At 40.9% G+C, this 21,801-nt stretch overlaps 2 protein-coding genes across 5 annotated transcripts in view; one reads left to right on the forward strand and one right to left on the reverse strand.

Moving 5' to 3' along the window:
• Positions 1-21,801, reverse strand: part of gpc1b (glypican 1b) — a 255,873-nt gene that overhangs the window by 84,444 nt on the left and 149,628 nt on the right. The gene's annotated exons all lie outside the window — the stretch shown is intronic.
• LOC132871694 (uncharacterized) lies at positions 1,644-20,427 on the forward strand. Of its 4 annotated transcripts, none has more exons than XM_060906107.1 (17): positions 1,713-1,769; positions 3,485-3,570; positions 4,325-4,434; positions 4,887-5,049; positions 5,180-5,372; positions 6,168-6,239; positions 6,360-6,467; positions 6,850-6,954; positions 7,350-7,457; positions 7,635-7,742; positions 8,373-8,480; positions 9,098-9,205; positions 9,837-9,944; positions 10,573-10,680; positions 11,318-11,493; positions 11,657-11,791; positions 13,947-20,427. In XM_060906107.1, the coding sequence occupies exons 1-15, from the start codon at positions 1,767-1,769 to the stop codon at positions 11,345-11,347; spliced, it is 1,518 nt and encodes a 505-aa protein (XP_060762090.1). In that variant the 5' UTR covers positions 1,713-1,766; the 3' UTR covers positions 11,348-11,493; positions 11,657-11,791; positions 13,947-20,427. The 4 variants fall into 4 exon arrangements, with proteins under 4 accessions (XP_060762093.1, XP_060762090.1, XP_060762092.1 ...); XM_060906109.1 differs by having other exon boundaries at positions 11,657-11,782; XM_060906108.1 differs by having other exon boundaries at positions 11,318-11,362; positions 13,947-20,426.

The following is a 21,801-nucleotide window of genomic DNA, read 5'->3' on the forward strand; positions in this document are numbered from 1 at the left end:
CATGTGCCTAAGACTTTTGCACAGCACTGTATTAATGGAATAAAATCAACAAATAATATGCACATCTTTGTGGTTACTTGCAGGGGATGAATTGGCAAAATGCAATCACTCAAAAATGGGGCCAAATTCCTTTTTATTCGAAAATAAAGTATGTTAAAATTACATCATGGCTGAAAATGTTAGCCTGGGCCCGCCCATCCTAAGTGTGACGTAACACGGGGGGCTGTTGCGAACTAATGCTCGCAGAGCTTTGAAGTTGCGTTAGCCAGACTAGAAAATATAGCATTTTTTTAAGATAATGCTTGTTTATAAATACTGTCTTAAAATACATTTGCAGGGTAAACTGAGGGACATTTCAGCTCTTAGAAAAGCAAATATTACAATAACTGTGCATTCAAAACACTTAATAATAGAGAGGAGAATGTCCTGTCACATGCAAAGAATCTGGTCAAAATTATTACAGCATATGTCATCATAAAATCATGGGCATTTTTGCATTTTCATCACTGAAAGTCATCACAGTGAAATGGCACTGAATAGAAGGAATGAACTAGCTCTCTTTTTACACACTGCCAAAAGTGAAAGAAAAGAAAATGAAGGGAATAAAAAATTTACTCCCACCTGATTGTCATCCCATTGATTGAAAACACCTGACTCTAATTTCACCTTCAAATTAACTGCTAATCCTAGAGGTTCACATACTTTTGCCACTCACAAATATGTAATATCGGATCATTTTCCTCAATAAATAAATGACCAAGTATAATATTTTTCTCTCATTTGTTTAACTGGGTGCTCTTTATCTACTTTTAGGACTTGTGTGAAAATCTGATGATGTTTTAGTTTATATTTATGCAGAAATATAGAAAATTCTAAAGGGTTCACAAACTTTCAAGCACCGCTGTATACTTATTTGGCTATCTTTTTGCTTCTAAAAGAGGAGCATGGAGGTGTCTATGTTTTTTACCCACATTGCAGCTTGACGCACAGAGGTCAAGAATGATGTCATACTGATCTTCCAAGGCAAAAGTCGAAAGCACAATTAATCACATCAGTGTTTCTAGACTTCAGTCAGAATGTAATATAAAGTGGTTATTAGAGAACACTTTAGCTAGACTTTGCAATTAAACGTAGGATATGAACAAATTTAAGTGTACAATGTAAATCATTAGACACAATTTCACTGTACAATGAACATACATCTCAACTTATCACTTTTTTTTCCCAGTACTTTCATTGGAATGAAGCACTTCAATTTCCATCATGGTTAAATCTACTATTCTAGCAATTATAGAATGAAAGGGTCCTTCTTTGTGTGTGTGTGTGTGTTCTGGTATTCCTTACATTATGGGGACGAAAATCTGTTTACACAGTCACACTAAGGGGACCAGTTCCACTATGGGGACAAAAATCCAGGTCCCCATAGTGGAAACTCTCTGACCTGAGTGCTGGAGCCATACTGAGGGTCCCTGTGAAGTTTTTCACATTGGCCCATAAGTCACATTTTTCAGTCATTTTCTGTGTGAGGTGTGTGTACAGCTGCGCCCCCTTATAGTTTCTAGCTGGTAACGCACTCACTGCTTTCACACACACACATTCCAAATATGGTCTGGCGCCGCCTATTTCCCGTCCCCATAAGGAACGTTTACAACGGCAAGCGGATTTTTTTAGTGTTAAACATGCCGATCCATTACATTTCAAGGATAAAGTCTGAAAAAGATGGAAGCTGAGGAGAAGAGTGCTCATCCAAAAGAAAAATTCAAAACATGGTAAGTGCAACTTGATGGCAAACATGTAATTTATAATTATGGGTGTGATTATGTATGTATTTTGACAGTTAAACTTGTAGGTGTTACAACGAGGGTTAACTAGTTGGGTACAAGCTGCTGAAAACATTCTTAGTAAATCACACCACGTGGGGTGTCAAACCGAGTACACAAAGTAAAAAGGAACAAAATGCAAATACTTGAATTTAACTTCAGTTACCCTTTTATGACTATCCAAGTAGCTAGCCTGCTAGCACTATTAACTATTAGCTTCTTAGTCTTCTGTTTGTTATAGCAAGCTATCCCATTTAACACTTCACAAGCAGACATTAGCCCAGGCCCGGCGCTACGAGGGGGCGTTTGGGGGCGACGCCCCCTCAAGTCAATCACCCCGCCCCCTCAGTTGCGAGAGTTGGAAAAAAAATTATAATAATAACAATGAAATACTGCAAAATAGTAGCCTAAACTATTCAATAATATCAAATATTTATAGTAGTTCTAGAATTTTAGAACCCACTATTGATGAAAATGTAGTATATTCAATGTATGCAAATTAAAAATAAAAAATTTCCCCATCAAAGGGGTGTATTTGAGCGACAAAACCGAGCTTCTGGGAAGCATTTCCTGGAAATCCCAGTCAGGAGTCACGTGACCGATGACGTAGTAAATTGACCAGGATGGCAGCATCCAGTATAAACACAAGCGAAATGAGTGAATCAGACAGCGATTATTCAGACGAAAGTGAATCGTGTTCCAGTCGAGGTGAGTCGATGCACAACATTTTTTCTACTAAATCAGAGGTCTGGGCCGAAATGTGCGTCGTGATCGGCAGTATATTTGGGGCGAACCGATGGCGTTCAAGCGGCCTTTCCAACAACACGGAAATGACTGCAGCTGTCAAAGTCTGCTTTGTGTGCGTTCGGAGCTTGGGGAGAAGAAAAATGCGGGCCTGAATGGGGACAGTCACGGCTGTATCATAGAAGTGCAAAGCAGGAACTCGTCCAGGGATCGTCTAGTTCTTGTTTAGTTAAAGAACCCTTTAATTGTCCTAAAGGTTCGGGAAGCTCGTTCAAAGCGCGCCTCAAGATTCTCCCATGGACTATAAAAACCACTTTTCCCTTTACACTCACCAGCATAAATATGTGCACTAGCCTTCAACTAGCACCAGTCTGCCCTCGTCCGCTTTACTCGCCGGTTCCACTCAGCGAGATCGTATCCATTATTCTGATCAGGATCAGGGAACTGATGCAGAGATACTCCGTCTTTGTTGGTTTTAGAACAGCTGTACGCGACACACTTTTTTACCATCGTATACAGTGGAAATAATCCGTAGATCCGCGAATTGTCACTCAGTCACAGTATGTACAGGCAGTGAGCTGTCTAGCTTGTCAATTTACTACGTCATCGGTCACGTGATCGCAACGCGATGTTTTGCTCGTGGGCTATCGCAGAAAATCCTCTATAAAATCATTACGGATAAACATTTTTGAGTGATTTTTTTTTTTTTTTTTGTAATATACTACAAATATTAGTATTCATCGTTACATGCAAAGGCGATTTTCAAATTCTAAAACTACTTTAACAAATAAACTAAATTAATTACTTTTAAAACAAACTGAAATGGCAACTGTTCAAAGCAATTTGATAGGTTGAGGGTTGCTATGATGTGGTTGCTAGGCTACATTATATTGTATATCGAGTCGATTGCATGGTGTCAGTGCCTGGAGATTCAACAGAGAGTGGCGAGATGTCCTTCTCAGAAGATTCAACACGACATCCAACCGAAGGCTTCAACTCTTCTGAGGTAGGCTAGCATATGCTTCCAGTCCCACGCAGTATTTTATGTGAAGATATGGACTAATTATGGTGAGATAAAAGTGTATAGTCGTATTGTTTAAATGAAGAGGTTGATCATTGACCCGTTGTGTAACTGTCATTTTGCGCTGTGTTGTTTACGCTCATGATGGAGTGCTATGTGGAGCTGTCTCTGGCTGGCTCAGATCATTTGTTGGCTCAGTTTTGACAATGCAGGACAGGAGCTCATGGGCCTATACGTTCAAATAAAAAAAAAATACTCTTATTACTTGCTCTGTATACTCTTACTCTCTTACAGAGGTGTAGCCTAAATATATTGAAAATACACAAGCATATGAAATAATACGAGCGCACCCATTATGCACGCTCAAAGGCACGTCCCATCCGGAGCGTTTTTTTTTTTTTAACACCGCCCCCTCTGATAAACTGATCGCCCCCTGAATATTTCAATTCTGGCGCCGGGCCTGCATTAGCCACTTTTTGACATCTAGCTAAGTCACGTGTTATTGAGTATAAAGGGGTCTACGTACATTAAAAAGACACTGCTAGCCCTTTAGCCTAACTCATTGCTTTGAGAGAGTAAGTGGTGCAGCTGTGTTTGTAAGATTAGATTGAAAGTACACAATTATTTTTTAATGTACAGAAAATGAGTTAGTATAAATTATTATAGCTGATTTAAACTCCCAAAAGTTACTGGATTTAGTGTAATCAGTTTGATTCATGCATTCTACATTCTGTTGCAGTTTGAAAATGTCACGCCGAATCAGCCCCATCAATGATGCCATTCATCATGTTGTGTCACATACTGACAAAACGTCTAAATTGGATGTGAAATACATTAATGCAACTAAAGGTAATGTGGTATATGGTTAATCTGTTAATAGTCTCTATTCTCTGTCCCTGCATGCTCCACACTGATAACATAGCAATAGCCAAATCAACAAATTATTATAAGATGCCTTTGAAGCTGCTGGCAATACAAGTTGCTTGCCTGACATTTGTGTACTATGGCAGTCTGCCAGCTATACTGAGTGGGATATGTTTCAGTTACCAAATTAGCTGCATATACAAATAGATTCCATATACAATATTTAGGCCTTAGATTATTTTCTACAAATTAAGGCAAGTTTTTTTTCTAAAATTAGCCTACGTTCTATGTCAGATTAAATACAGGTTAGTTTAAGCCATCTGCACCAATCTTAACTGTCGTAGTGGTAGTGATGATATCTCCAGAAAAACTGGATAAAAGATCAAAAGAGCAAAGAGACTAAATGAACATACAGTTGCTGAAATTGTGTTTTACAGGACGTGGTATATTTGCAAAAGGCCCAATCTGCAAAGGAGACTTTGTTGTCGAGTATAGGGGAGATATGATAAGCGATGCAGAAGCTCAAAGAAGAAGAAAACTTTACAATCCAGTGTGTGCTGCATTTATGTTTGCTTTCAACTGGAGAGGAAAAACATGGTGGTAAGATTTGAAGTTGCAGCTAATACTCTTCCTCTTCCATGTCCCACTGTTCTACACTAGTCTTTGTGAGGCTGTGGTTTTGGGGTGATGCTGTGTATGTACACTAATCACCCTTTCCTGTCTTTTTAAGTATTGATGCCTCTACAGAGGACGAGTCGTTTGGCCGGCTGGTCAACGACGATCACCAAAGCCCAAATTGTCAGATGAAAAGAATCGATGTGGATGGCAAACCACATCTGTGTTTGTTTGCCATAAAAGACATTGATGAAGGGGAAGAAATTCTGTACAACTATGGGGGTGATGACTGCCCATGGAGAGCACAGGTGTGTTGCATAGTAAACATCATCTATTACGCAGGTTAAATACATTACACTAATATTGATTTATCTCATCTCATCTCATTATCTGTAGCCGCTTTATCCTGTTCTACAGGGTCGCAGGCAAGCTGGATCCTATCCCAGCTGACTACGGGCGAAAGGCGGGGTACACCCTGGACAAGTCGCCAGGTCATCACAGGGCTGCACATAGACACAGACAACCATTCACACTCACATTCACACCTACGCTCAATTTAGAGTCACCAGTTAACCTAACCTGCATGTCTTTGGACTGTGGGGGAAACCGGAGCACCCGGAGGAAACCCACGCAGACACGGGGAGAACATGCAAACTCCGCACAGAAAGGCCCTCGCCGGCCATGGGGCTCGAACCCGGACCTTCTTGCTGTGAGGCGACAGCGCTAACCACTACACCACCGTGCCGCCCTATTGATTTATCTATTTTACTAATAAAAGTAAAATGTAGTATAAGAATAAAATACATGCTTAAATAAACCCACTATCAAGTATTACTAGTATTACCAAGTGTTTAGTTTAACAATAATTTTAATGCCATTTTCTACAACCAAGTGAAATTATAAATTCTTATACAGAAATATGAAGTCCACAAATGATCAATGTTGTGTAATTTATTTTCACTGATTCATTCAACTCATTCATTTTCTGAGAATATACTGTACAGGATGAATATTAGAGGCAAGACTGGATAGCAGTATATTGCTACTAATGAAGTAACACACAAAAAAGTCAATCAGTACTAATTCATGAATAATGTTTGCAGGATGCCAATGATACAAATGTGGATTTAAAGGCTTCACTGGGCAAACACAACATCAAAAATAAAAAAAAAAAGGTATATTTTGTATCAGGCACCCAGAGAAATCAAATGGTTACCATCACATGATTGACTTCAAATTGCAAATACTTAAGTAGACACTTGATATTTCAAATTTGTAATAACTTGTGTTTATAGACCACCAGAACTGCAAAAAGGACCACGACAGTGAAGAACTCTCACCCTTCTGTCTTGTCAAAGAATCCATTGGATGATGCAACTGGCCAACAGAACAACTGTCGACAGGTAATTTTAGGTTCATCATTTAAATACTTATACAGTATCTCTCTGTCTTTTTATTTTAGTTTGTATTATTATGGTCTGTAAAAGTAATGGCATCACGAATTAGAAATAGCTAATTTTTTTGATGACTAATACATGTTCATCATACATCTCATCATAGAGATTTCCCTAAACAACACAATGTTTAGCTCTTTTAGACAATTAAAATGAGGAAACAAGCCTATTTTGATATTTATCAATTATGAATCAATTATGAAAATGCAAAGTTTTTAATATAATGAACAGAAGAAGCTTAGTGTTAGCAGAATACTTGGGCTACATTTTAGACATCTGTCTCCTGTTGTTATATTCTGAAATACTGTCATTATGAAATATGTGTTCACAGATAACCAGTGTTGAAGTAAATACAATGATGGTGGAGCATTCTCCTTTACTGGTGTCCAGCTGTCAGATGGATGATGCTAATGGTCCAGAGAGTAGCCTTGAACAGGTATTTTCAAATTCATCACTTCCTACAAATTCAACACAGATACAATCCTAAAACACTTCCATGTGTTATTTCTGTGTTGTTTAGCTATTTCAGAATGAGAAAATATGGCTATTTTCATGGTTAAGTATGAATTATCACAACACAGTGTTTAATGTAATACATTTATAGAAGCTTAGTGTTAGGAAAGCATATAGGTTACATTTTAGCAAACACTAACACTTTTTTTTTTTGTTTATTATCTATTGTCTATGTCTGCATGCAATTGATGACGTGATTTTTGTCAGAAGTTGCAGTCATTATATATCCATCTACTGTTACATATGCAGTTTATTTATTGTGAATTTCTCCTGAAGTTATATTCTGAAATATTGTCATTATGTAATATGCGTTCACAGATAACTAGTGTTGCAGTAAACTCAATGATGGTCGAGGACTCCCATCCTTTGCTACTGTCTAAAGGTCAGATGGATGATGTTACTGGTTCACAGAGTAGCCTTGAACAGGTATTTTCAAATTCATCACTTCACATACCATCCTACAGTCTGTCCATGTGTTGGTTATTTATTGTTTAGCTATTTTAGACAACTAAAATGAGAAAATGAGGCTATTGTGATGGTTATTACAGATGTCTCCTGTTGTTATATTCTGAAATAATGACATTGTGTAATATGCGTTCACAGATAACTAGTGTTGCAGTAAATTCAATGACGGTCGAGGACTCCCATCCATTACTACTGTCCAAAGGTCAGACGGATGATGCTACTAGTTCAGAGAGTAGCCTTGAACAGGTATTTTCAAATTCATCACTTCAAACACCATCCTACAGTCTGTCCATGTGTTGGGTATTTGTTGTTTAGCTATTTTAGACACCTAAATGAGAAACTAAGGCTGTTGTGATGGTCACTAAGTATGAATTATCCCAACACAGTGTTTAATGTAATACATTTATAGAAGCTTAGTGTTAGGAAGACATGTAGGTTACATTTTGGCTACCATTCACACGTTTTTCTTTGTTTATTATCACATTATTCTAGACAATTACGGCGTCCCCACAGAACACATTCACATCTAGCACAATTTCACACACTTTTCAAAGAAAACCTGTGTGAAAAATTTAGCATAGTGCGTCCCCATAGTGAACTGTCCAATAGTGTGTGAAATGTCCCCGCAGTGGCTGTTTGAGAATCTGTGTATATGTATATATAGAACTTGGCTGTTAGGAAAATACTACTTTAATACAAATTTGTTATTTATCTCTCAAGTCAGGTCTATGTCGGCATGCATTTCACATCAGAGTTTTGTCTGAAGTTGCAGTCATTATGTATCCATGTAGTCTTGAATTTAGAGTTTATTTTTTGTGATTTTTTTTTTCCTGTTATATTCTGAAAATATCGTTGTTATGTAATATGTGTTCACAGATAACTAGTGTTGCAGTAAATTCAGTGATGGTCGAGGGCTCTCATCCTTTACTGCTATCCAAAGGTCAGACGGATGATGCTACTAGTTCAGAGAGTAGCCTTGAACAGGTATTTTCAAATTCATCACTTCAAATACCATCCTACAGTCTGTCCATGTGTTGGGTATTTGTTGTTTAGCTATTTTAGACACCTAAAATGAGAAAGTAAGGCTGTTGTGATGGTCACTAAGTATGAATTATCCCAACACAGTGTTTAATGTAATACATTTATAGAAGCTTAGTGTTAGGAAGACATGTAGGTTACATTTTGGCTACCATTCACACGTTTTTCTTTGTTTATTATCACATTATTCTAGACAATTACGGCGTCCCCACAGAACACGTTCACATCTAGCACATATTCACACACTTTTCAAAGAAAACCAGTGTGAAAAATTTAGCATAGTGCGTCCCCATAGTGAACTGTCCAATAGTGTGTGAAATGTCCCCGCAGTGGCTGTTTGAGAATCTGTGTATATGTATATATAGAACTTGGCTGTTAGGAAAGTACTACTTTAATACAAATTTGTTATTTATCTCTCAAGTCAGGTCTATGTCGGCATGCATTTCACATCAGAGTTTTGTCTGAAGTTGCAGTCATTATGTATCCATGTAGTGTTGCATTTAGAGTTTATTTTTTTTTCCTGTTATATTCTGAAATATCGTTGTTATGTAATGTGTTCACAGAAAACTAGTGTTGCAGTAAATTCAGTGATGGTCGAGGGCTCTCATCCTTTACTGATATCTAAAGGTCAGACGGATGATGCTACTAGTTCACAGAGTAGCCTTGAACAGGTATTTTCAAATTCATCACTTCAAACACCATCCTACAGTCTGTCCATGTGTTCGGTATTTATTGTTTAGCTATTTTAGACACCAAAATGAGAAAGTAAGGCTGTTGTGATGGTTAGCAAGTATGAATTATCACAACACAGTGTTTAACGTAATACATTTATAGAAGCTTAGTGTTAGGAAAACATATAGGTTACATTTTAGCCACCACTCACACTTTTTTCTTTGTTTATTATCACATTATTCTAGACAATTACGGCGTCCCCATAGAACACGTTCACATCTAGCACACTTTCACACACTTTTCAAAGAAAACCTGTGTGAAAAATTTAGCATAGTGCGTCCCCATAGTGAACTGTCCAATAGTGTGTGAAATGTCCCCGCAGTGGCTGTTTGAGAATGTGTGTGTGTGTATATGTATATATAGAACTTGGCTGGTAGGAAAGTACTACTTTAATACAAATTTGTTATTTATCTCTCAAGTCAAGTCTATGTCGGCATGCATTTCACATCAGAGATTTTTTTTTAAGTTGCAGTCATTATGTATCCATGTAGTGTTGCATTTAGAGTTTATTTTTTGTGATTTTTTTTCCTGTTATATTCTGAAATATTGTTATGTAATGTGTGTTCACAGATAACTAGTGTTGCAGTAAATTCAGTGATGGTCGAGGGCTCTCATCCTTTACTGCTATCCAAAGGTCAGACGGATGATGCTACTAGTTCACAGAGTAGCCTTGAACAGGTATTTTCAAATTCATCACTTCAAACACCATCCTACAGTCTGTCCATGTGTTCGGTATTTATTGTTTAGCTATTTTAGACACCAAAATGAGAAACTAAGGCTGTTGTGATGGTTACCAAGTATGAATTATCACAACACAGTGTTTAACGTAATACATTTATAGAAGCTTAGTGTTAGGAAGACATGTAGGTTACATTTTAGCCACCACTCACACTTTTTTCTTTGTTTATTATCACATTATTCTAGACAATTACGGCGTCCCCATACAACACGTTCACATCTAACACACTTTCACACACTTTTCAAAGAAAACCTGTGTGAAAAATTTAGCATAGTGCGTCCCCATAGTGAACTGTCCAATAGTGTGTGAAATGTCCCCGCAGTGGCTGTTTGAGAATCTGTGTATATGTATATATAGAACTTGGCTGTTAGGAAAATACTACTTTAATACAAATTTGTTATTTATCTCTCAAGTCAGGTCTATGTCGGCATGCATTTCACATCAGAGTTTTGTCTGAAGTTGCAGTCATTATGTATTCATGTAGTGTTGCATTTAGAGTTTATTTTTTTGTGATTTTTTTTCCTGTTATATTCTGAAATATTGTTGTTATGTAATATGTGTTCACAGATAACTAGTGTTGCAGTAAATTCAGTGATGGTCGAGGGCTCTCATCCTTTACTAATATCTAAAGGTCAGACGGATGATGCTACTAGTTCAGAGAGTAGCCTTGAACAGGTATTTTCAAATTCATCACTTCAAACACCATCCTACAGTCTGTCCATGTGTTCGGTATTTATTGTTTAGCTATTTTAGACACCAAAATGAGAAACTAAGGCTGTTGTGATGGTCACTAAGTATGAATTATCACAACACAGTGTTTAACGTAATTCATTTATAGAAGCTTAGTGTTAGGAAGACATGTAGGTTACATTTTAGCCACCACTCACACTTTTTTCTTTGGTTATTATCACATTATTCTAGACAATTACGGCGTCCCCATAGAACACGTTCACATCTAGCACACTTTCACACACTTTTCAAAGAAAACCTGTGTGAAAAATTTAGCATAGTGTGTCCCCATAGTGAACTGTCCAATAGTGTGTGAAATGTCCCCGCAGTGGCTGTTTGAGAATGTGTGTACTGTATATGTATATATAGAACTTAGCTGTTAGCTTAGCTGTTTACTGTTTAGACTAAACTTAAACTTATTAAGGCCTTTAACAAAAGAGTATGTGAACGCTTAAATATACCCTGCTGTCCTGCTTACTTACTAGAAGTAATACATTTCATATAAACAGTTGTTCTTTTCCTATTTCTCTATTATTACAAAAAAAGATGTTCTAATATCGATAAAAATTGCTTGTGTTTACAGATTTTTACAGAGCCTGAATATGTACAATAACGTGATCTCAGTGAGGTGATTATTCCCTTGCCCATGGCTCACCAATTGACATTGGAGCAGTATTGCAAAAAAATGTTTTATGGCCCGTCACACTGCTCCTATATGTAGTACAATTTACAGCATCCATGGACACCACATCAGTGAATGTATGTCTACAAAAATGGCAAAACCTAAGCTTTTAAATGCTGATGGCCTCACATCTGTCCAAAATGATATTTGAAATGGAATAGAAAAAGAAAGTACAGTATAGTAACTTTTGGGCCACCCTGTATTTCTGAATATGTTGAATTTTTAATTTGCTTTCCATAGAACCATTAGCAGGTGAGGCTTCGCCTCCGATTGAGAGGAATGAGTCAACATCACCAAAGAGACGCAAACCAGTGTCAGATCATGAGATAACTTCAAGTGCCAGCACTGTGAGGCCTTCCTCCAAGGGTAAAGAAGGTATATATTCTTTTGTATATTAGCAGTGATTACAATTGATCTCTTAATGTTATATAATAATAATAGCAAATATAACCCCGATTCCAAAAAAGTTGGGACAAAGTACAAATTGTAAATAAAAACGGAATGCAATAATTTACAAATCTCAAAAACTGATATTGTATTCACAATAGAACATAGACAACATATCAAATGTCAAAAGTGAGACATTTTGAAATTTCATGCCAAATATTGGCTCATTTGAAATTTCATGACAGCAACACATCTCAAAAAAGTTGGGACAGGGGCAATAAGAGGCTGGAAAAGTTAAAGGTACAAAAAAGGAACAGCTGGAGGACCAACTTGCAACTCATTAGGTCAATTGGCAATAGGTCATTAACATGACTGGGTATAAAAAGTATGACTGGCTCTCAGAAGTAAAGATGGGAAGAGGATCACCAATCCCCCTAATTCTGCGCCGACAAATAGTGGAGCAATATCAGAAAGGAGTTCGACAGTGTAAAATTACAAAGAGTTTGAACATATCATCATCTACAGTGCATAATATCATCAAAAGATTCAGAGAATCTGGAAGAATCTCTGTGCGTAAGGGTCAAGGCTGGAAAACCATACTGGGTGCCCGTGATCTTCGGGCCCTTAGATGGCACTGCATCACATACAGGCATGCTTCTGTATTGGAAATCACAAAATGGGCTCAGGAATATTTCCAAAGAACATTATCTGTGAACACAATTCACCGTGCCATCCGCCGTTGCCAGCTAAAACTCTATAGTTCAAAGAAGAAGCCGTATCTAAACATGATCCAGAAGCGCAGACGTCTTCTCTGGGCCAAGGCTCATTTAAAATGGACTGTGGCAAAGTGGAAAAGTGTTCTGTGGTCAGACGAATCAAAATGTGAAGTTCTTTATGGAAATCAGGGACACCGTGTCATTCGGACTAAAGAGGAGAAGGACGACCCAAGTTGTTATCAGCGCTCAGTTCAGAAGCCTGCATCTCTGATGGTATGGGGTTGCATTAGTGTGTGTGGCATGGGCAGCTTACACATCTGGAAAGACACCATCAATGCTGAAAGGTATATCCAGGTTCTAGCGCAACATATGCTCCCATCCAGATGACGTCTCTTTCAGGGAAGACCTTGCATTTTCCAACATGACAATGCCAAACCACATACTGCATCAATTATAGCATCATGGCTGCGTAGAAGAAGGGTCCAAGTACTGAACTGGCCAGCCTGCAGTCCAGATCTTTCACCCATAGAAAACATTTGGCACATCATAAAACGGAAGATACGACAAAAAAGACCTAAGACAGTTGAGCAACTAGAATCCTACATTAGACAAGAATGTGTTAACATTCCTATCCCTAAACTTGAGCAACTTGTCTCCTCAGTCCCCAGACGTTTACAGACTGTTGTAAAGAGAAAAGGGGATGTCTCACAGTAGTAATCATGGCCTTGTCCCAACTTTTTTGAGATGTGTTGTTGTCATGAAATTTAAAATCACCTAATTTTTCTCTTTAAATGATACATTTTCTCAGTTTAAACATTTGATATGTCATCTATGTTCTATTCTGAATAAAATATCCAATTTTGAAACTTCCACATCATTGCATTCCGTTTTTATTTACAATTTGTACTTTGTCCCAACTTTTTTGGAATCGGGGTTGTAGATGGACTCATAAAAAGAAACTTTACATGCTTTTACTGACCATATTGCATATTTGTATGCTTGTCACCAGTTACATAAATGTGTGTTCTTACTTTCTGAAGCTGTTACTCAAACTCAGGCTAAAACTGGCTAAAGCCATCACCATCATATTAGACATCACAATCACTATCATTATTCTTTGAAAACCACTGCACTACATATAAGGATATTACCATACTACATGATATAAGATGAATTAATCTAAAATATTGACATGAACAGGACTGCACTATGATCAAATGTAACAATTAAAACAATTTGTATGACTTGTAGTATACTAATCTTTTTCCCTAATGATGAGCAGAAGGTAGAAATTATTGTTAGACTGACAATATTTTAGTTCTATTCAGAGTAAAAAAAAAAATCTATTTAAGCTTAGAATGTTCACCTGTTGATAGAGAACTTCAGATAGTATTTCCAGCACTCACTCTTTCTTTTCAATTCTTTAGCATATCAAGGCAGAGCTACCCAGAAGAAAATGCCCTGGCAGCAGAAAGAGGTACAGGCGGTAGAAAGGCATATGAAGCGCTTCATCACATCTTGCATTGTACCAGCAAAGAGCGACTGTATGAAGTGTTTGAATGCTGAGCCAGAAGCTCTTAAGAACCGAGAGTGGCAACACGTGAAATTCTACATTTACAACCGCATTACATCCTACAAAAGGAAAATACAATGCAAATAGTGTGAAGATTACCAACTTTATGGTATGGCAGTTTTTGTTCACTTTCATATGCCTCTGCAAAATTCACATTGAAGGATGTCTTTGTATTTCATAAAGGGAATGCCCTTTTTGTTTACATGTTAACTGAGTTATTTGTTTACACTAGTGTCAGTAAAGACACACTGAATATTGTTTACATTTTTCATAAGTGACTTTCCTTTTTTAAACTCAGGTAGCTAAACATTCAGAAGATTGATGTTACTTCAACTTCAATTGTTCATGTTTGTAAAGGGGCGGCACGGTGGTGTAGTGGTTAGCGCTGTCGCCTCACAGCAAGAAGGTCCTGGGTTCGAGCCCCGGGGCCGGCAAGGGCCTTTCTGTGTGGAGTTTGCATGTTCTCCCCGTGTCCGCGTGGGTTTCCTCCGGGTGCTCCGGTTTCCCCCACAGTCCAAAGACATGCAGGTTAGGTTGACTGGTGACTCTAAATTGACCATAGGTTTGAATGTGAGTGTGAATGGTTGTCTGTGTCTATGTGTCAGCCCTGTGATGACCTGGCGACTTGTCCAGGGTGTACCCCGCCTTTCGCCCGTAGTCAGCTGGGATAGGCTCCAGCTTGCCTGCGACCCTGTAGAAGGATAAAGCGGCTAGAGATAATGAGATGAGATGTTTGTAAAGTTAAACACATTAAAAGTTGACATGAGCAATACAAATTTGACTTTAATGCATTTGATAGTACTGTGTTATGTGTATTGTGACTGCAATTAGTGTGCCTAAATCATATTATTTTGGAAAACTGTCACGGAACAAACAGGAGAGGAGATCAATTGCGCTCAAACCACAGTTTATTAATAACAGGGGAAAAGGGAGTTGGGAGAATGTGTGTGGGTGAAGTCCAGTGGCAGGAGAACTGAGAGGCAGGAGGTGATGTCTGAGGTCTCCCATCCAAGTACTGACTGGGCCCAACCCTGCTTAGCAGCTGAGATCTGGCGTAGTCAGAGAGCTGTGGCTGTAGGCTGACAGTGCTTGGGTTTCAGGCAGTCTCCCAGCGAGCAGTCCCTCAGTAGGCAAGAGTTAGTGAGCCAACTGGAACACAGTCACAAATCAGGTAGCAAGATAGGGGACAGAAATGCAGGGTCAGGTTACCAGGGTTGAAGAGTAAGGCTCCAGGCAGGGTAGCTCACACCAGGCAGATGGAGAGGCAGGCTAGCAGCAGGGCTGAGCGAGCTGGAGATCAGGCGAAGGTACAAGAGGGGCAGGCAAGAGGCAGAGTCAACGGGACAGAAGGCAGGTCAGGTTACCAGGGCTGGAGAGCAGACAGAGTCAAACTGGAACAGAACAATATCAGGAGTCAGAGTAGTAGGAACACAGCAGGTATCAGGCTGAGAGTTGCAGACGATCTGACACAGAAGCTTGGGAGGACTGCAGCTTAAATACACACGGGGGGAAACAGGTGATCGGTAACAGCCAATGGGAGTTAATAAGAGGAAGTGAGGGCGGGCGTGGCCGGTAATGCTGAGTGGAGATGTTACCTGAAGAGAGAAGCCCACAGGTAGGACCATGACAGAACCCCCCCCTCAAGGGACAGCCCCAGAAGTCCCTAGCCACAGATCACCAAAGACAGGCGGGAGGAGGGGGAATACCGGTGGAGGGTTAGAACTCCTCAGACCAGTCACTGTCCATAGCCTCTGCACCCTCTTCACCGTCAGAAGAATCGTCATCCAAGGACCCCTGCCCAGGATTTGGTTCGGTGTCAGGTGCAGGGTCCGGAAGTGGATCCGCACGGTGAGAACCCCTACGTCGGCCCCGTCAGATGGAGGGCTGGTCGGGGTGTAGCCGATGGAAGTCGGCGATGAGGGCCGGATCCAGAATCCTTCCAGCAGGAATCCACATCCTCTCCTCAGGACCATAACCCTTCCAATCCACCAGGTATTGGAGGCCCCTGCGTCATGACTTAAGCAGTCGCCGGACGGAGTAGACCGGGCCACCGTCGATGAGACGAGGAGGAGGTGCAGCTGGGACCAGTGGGCTCTCGTGCACTGGCTTGATCTTAGAGACATGGAAGGTGGGGTGCACTCATGGATTTGGGCATTCGAAGCCAGACAGCAGACTGGCTGATTATCCTCTGGATAGGAAAAGGTCCGATGACCTGGGGTGCTAGTTTGCGAGACTCCACCTGGAGGGGCAGGTCCTTGGTAGATAGCCACACCTTCTGGCCCACCCGGTAGGTGGGCGCAGGCATCCTCCACCGGTTGGTGCCAGTAGAGTAGCTGGTGACTGACCTGAGGAGTGCAGCGCGGGCTTGAGACCAGGTGCGGCGGCATCGGCGTGCATAGGTGAGGGCAGCCAGGCAGGTGACTTTTCCCTCCTGGCTGGGGAACAGGGGTGGTTGGTAGCCATACATGCAGTGGAATGGGGACAGCCCGGTGGCTGAGCTGGTGAGGGAGTTGTGGGAGTATTCCACCCACAGCAGGTGCTCGCTCCAGGCCCGAGGGTTGTGTGACACCATGCACTGAAGTGCCTTCTCCAACTCCTGGTTAGTCCTTTCTGACGGGCTGTTGGACCGGGGTCGGAATCCGGAGGTGAGGCTGGCGGTGGCCCCGAGTAGGTGACAGAACTCCTTCCAAAAAGAGGAGGTGAATTGCGGCCCCCAGTCCAAGACGATGTCCTTGGGCAGCCCATGGATGCGGAAGACATGTTGCAAGACGATCTGGGCAGTCTCCTTGGCTGACTGTAGTTTAGGGAGGGGAACAAAGTGTGCCATCTTGCTAAAGCGGTCCACAATGGTGAGTATGACCGTCATCCCGTTAGAAGGGGGTAGACCTGTAACAAAATCCAGGGAGATGTGGGACCAGGGTCGCATAGGCACGGGCAGAGGCTGGAGCAAACCGGCAGGAGGTCGGCTGGAGGACTTATTTTGGTTACAGGTAGGGCAGGCTCGGACGAAGTCTCGCACATCCCTGCTCATAGTAGGCCACCAGAACCGTTGGGCGAGCAGGTGGTAGGTGCGAGTAGAACCAGGGTGGCAGGCTAGATGGGAGTCGTGTCCACTGTATAACCTGGGATCGCAGGTCCTCAGGAACGAAGAGGCGACTTGTGGGGCATGCACTGGGGCTGGGTTGGTCACGGAGGGCTTCCCGCACTCGTTCTTCGATGTCCCAGGTCAGTGCAGCAACGATACAGGGGTCAGGTAGGATGGGAGCCGGGTCCTTGGAGGGGGCATCACCCTTCTGGAACTGGCAGGAGAGTGCGTCAGGCTTGGTGTTGCGAGATCCGGGCCAGTACGAGAGGGTGAAGTTGAATCGGGTGAAAAAGAGAGCCCAACGGGCCTGTCTGGGGTTGAGTCATTTGGCGGTGCGGATGTATTCTAGATTCTTATGGTCTGTCCAGACCAGGAATGGGACTACGCACCCCTCCAGCCAGTGGCGCCATTCCTCCAGGGCGAGCTTGACCGCCAGCAGGTCCCGATTGCCGACGTCGTAATTGCGTTCGGCCGGCGACAGAAGAACGCACAGGGGTGGAGCTTGTTGTCATCCGCAGCCCTCTGTGAGAGCACAGCCCCGACTCCCACATCCGAGGCATCCACCTCGACGATGAATTGTCGCTCCTCGTCAGGCAGCCGGAGGACAGGAGCAGTGGTGAACCGAGCCTTGAGGGTGGCAAAGGCTTTGTTGACGGCTAGAGTCCAGGTGAAAGGCTGTTTGGTGCTGGTCAAGGAGGTGAGGGGTGACGCAATGGTGCTGTAATTACGAATGAATTTTCTGTAGAAATTTGCGAAGCCCAGGAACTGCTGAAGCTGCTTCCTGCTCTCTGGTACTAGCAGTCCCTCAGTAGGCAAGAGTTAGAGAGCCAACTGGAACACAGTCACAAATCAGGTAGCAAGATAGGGGACAGAAATGCAGGGTCAGGTTATCAGGGTTGAAGATTAAGGCTCCAGGCAGGGTAGCTCACACCAGGCAGATGGAGAGGCAGGCTAGCAGCAGGGCTGAGCGAGCTGGAGATCAGGCGAAGGTACAAGAGGGGCAGGCAAGAGGCAGAGTCAACGGGACAGAAGGCAGGTCAGGTTACCGGGGCTGGAGAGCAGACAGAGTCAAACTGGAACAGACCAATATCAGGAGTCAGAGTAGTAGGAACACAGCAGGTATCAGGCTGAGAGCTGCAGATGATCTGACACAGAAGCTTGGGAGGACTGCAGCTTAAATACACACGGGGGGAAACAGGTGATCGGTAACAGCCAATGACAGCCACTGGGAGTTAATAAGAGGAAGTGAGAGCGGGCGTGGCCGGTAATGCTGAGTGGAGATGTTACCTGAAGAGAGAAGCCCACAGGTAGGACCATGACAGAAAACACATGATGAGTAGATGTAATTTCATGTATTGTAAGTCAAATTCTACCTTTCTGTGTGCAAATTATTTTGACCCAATTGTGTCAGGAGTCCAGCTCAGACTGATTATTGGGGTTTAACTTAGTGATAGATACACTTAGGTAGCATAAATCATATATTTCTGGAATGCTCATCATCAGTAGATGTGAGTTAATGCATCATGAGTCATGCTACGCCTTTCTGTGTGCAAATTATCTTGATTCAACTGTGGCGGATATTCATTGTAACTAAGGGATACATACATCTAGGTAGCATAAACCATATATTTCTGGAATACTCATGATGATGAGATGTGAGTTAATGTATCATAAATTACACTCCAGCATTCTATCTGGCAAATACCTCCATTCACCTATGTTGGGTGTTTGTTGGAAATTGTCAAGCACAGCTCAGAGTCAGTGTTTATTAGGCTGTACTTTTGGGATGGATGCACTAAGGTGACCTAAATCATATATTTTTGGAAAGCGTAAAATGAGGAGATGTGATTTAATGTATCATAAGTCATGCTACACCTTTCTGTGTGCAAATTTTCTTGATTCAACTGTGACGGGCATTCATTGCAGACTCACAAGCCCAGCTCAGTCAGTGATTATTGGGGTTTAACTTGGTGACAGATACACTTAGACAGCATAAATCATATATTTCTGGAATTCCCATCATCAGTAGATGTGAGTTAATGTATCATAAGTCATACTCCACCTTTCTGTCTGGCAAATACCTCCATTCACCTATGTTGGGTGTTTGTTGAAAATTGTCAAGCACAGCTCATAGTCAGTGTTTATTAGGCTGTACTTTTGGGGTGGATGCACTAAGGTAGCCTAAATCATACATTTTTGAAAAGCTCATAATGAGGAGATGTGATTTAATGTATTGTAAGTTATGCTACACCTTTCTGCGTGCAAATTGTCTTGATTCAGTTGTGTTGCGTGCCATTGCAGACTCTCAGACGCTGGTCAGAGTTATTTGTTATTTGGTTGTAACTCAGGGATAGATATATTTAGGTAGCCTAATTGATGTATTTTTGTAAAGCTCATGAGTAGATGTGATTTAATGCATCCTAAGTCATAATACACCTTTCTGCATGCAAAGTAACTTAATTCTCTTTTAACAAACATGGATGATGAAAATTTGAAGACAAAAATGGCATCATAGCAGTAACTGTTTCAGTTACAGTTCTTGTTGGCTAATGCAGAGTGGCTGATCATGATTAAAAACATGAAAAAGAGTGGGTTTTTTTAATGGTGTTAAAATAAAGAATGAACAGCTCCAAGAGTGGAAAGTTTCAAAGTTGTGGACTTTCACTTTAGATGATATCCAGTCAATAATTAACAAACCATTTACTGTTTTATCTATGTACACTTCAATACTAAGAAAGAAAGTAAGAATTAAACATAATTTCATCTATATTGTTCTAGGACTGTATGCACAGCACTAGGTCCCCACTAATCACAATCACATCAGTGTGAATTATGGAAATTATATGTTAATGAGGAATTAAACATAATTTCTTCGATATTGTTAAAGGACTGTATGCACAGCACTAGGTCCCCACTAATCACAATCACATCAATGTGAATTATGGAAATTATATGTTAATGAGGTCCCCATGAGTCACGTTTATCCGTCATTTCACAGGTCCCCATTGAACACATTAGAAACATTACTTCATCAATTCAAATATTTAAAGTTGTGTATAAGCTAACAAAGCTTTGGATAGTCTACCTGATTTTTTTCGGACCTCCAGGACCTTTAGAAATGGTGGTCCCCGCAAATGATGTTCAAAAAGTCAGTCCCCGTAAAACATATTAACCAGTATGTGTGTGTGTGTGTGTGTGTGTGTGTGTGTGTGTGTGTGTGTATTGCTATGATTAAGAAGAAAAAAGAAAGTAAAGTGTGTGTGATCCTCGTGTTTGATTAAACTGATCATTATAATGACTGTTACGGACAGTATAAATCATCAGTCTTTACAGTTACATATGTCATCTATCCATCCATTATCTGTAGCCACTTATCCTGTGCAGGGTCGCGGGCAAGCTGGAGCCTATCCCAGCTGACTATGGGGGAGAGGTGGGGTACACCCTGGACAAGTCGCCAGGTCATCGCAGGGCTGACACATAGAGACAAACAACCATTCACGCCCACATTCACACCTACGGTCAATTTAGAGCCACCAATTAGCCTAACCTGCATGTCTTTGGACTGTGGGGGAAACCAGAGCACCCAGAGGAAACCCACGCAGACACGGGGAGAACATGCAAACTCCACACAGAAAGGCCCTCGCCAGCCACGGGGCTCGAACCCAGAACCTTATTGCTATGAGGCGACAGCGCTAACCACTGTGCTGCCTCCATATGGCATAATATCATTTTTGTTGTTTTCTGAAAATAAATAAATAAATGAATGAATATAGGACACAATAATATTATCATATTGTCATGTAAGACACAAAAGAAAAGACTGTTAAAAACTTATTCAATTTTTTAGTGAATAGCTGTCCAGTGAGAAAGTTAAAAAAAACAAAACAAAATACAGATTATAGCCATTTTATGAAAGACCCCAGTTTAAGAAACTGAATTTTACAGATGTTTTAATAAAGCATTTTTCATCTGTTCCTTTTATAAATTATTGGTGTTTTTTTTTCCTCCGCCAAAGGTTTTCACCTCCGTTTGTTTGTCTGTTTCCAACGTAACTCAAAGTAGTGAACAGATTTTCATAAAATTTTGAGAAAAGGTGAGGCATGGGCCAAGGAACAATTGATTAGATTTTGATGCAAATCAGGATAGGTATGCAGATCCAGGATTTTTTTTTCTTTTTGCCAACATAACTGAAAAAGTAGCAAACAGATTTTGATGAAATCTGGTGTGCAGCTTTAATATTATCCTCGGTTCAAGTAATTTGATTTTGATGTTGATAAGATGTTTCTTGGTGGAGGTATGCACTCTCCTGAATGTCCTTCTAGTTAAGTACTGTAATGAACGACACTTTTAAAAATCAGTATAACTGATAAAGGAAAGATAAGGGAAAATTGCCTTGTTAGATTTTATAGCTTAAAATGGGAATACTATGGTGAAATGCCATTACTTTGGAACCAAGGGAGCAAATTTGCCCATGCTGTCTGAGTGGCAGGGATGGCATACTCACTCTCCCTGTCAAGCACTGGGTTGAAATTGGCAGGCGACCAAATAAAAGTACACACACACACACACACACACACACACACACCCCATCCATCCATTATTTGTAGCCGCTTATCCTATTCTA

The sequence above is a fragment of the Neoarius graeffei genome, chromosome 23 (genome assembly GCF_027579695.1).
Source record: "Neoarius graeffei isolate fNeoGra1 chromosome 23, fNeoGra1.pri, whole genome shotgun sequence".
In the NCBI taxonomy this organism is placed as follows: domain Eukaryota; kingdom Metazoa; phylum Chordata; class Actinopteri; order Siluriformes; family Ariidae; genus Neoarius; species Neoarius graeffei.

Bases quoted from the DNA above. Each gene is read 5' to 3' on its own strand.
- LOC132871694 (XM_060906107.1), top strand. The intron at 5,050-5,179 runs GTAAGATTTGAA...TGTCTTTTTAAG, and splicing joins TGGAGAGGAAAAACATGGTG to TATTGATGCCTCTACAGAGG. The intron at 10,681-11,317 runs GTATTTTCAAAT...TTGTGTTTACAG, and splicing joins CAGAGAGTAGCCTTGAACAG to ATTTTTACAGAGCCTGAATA.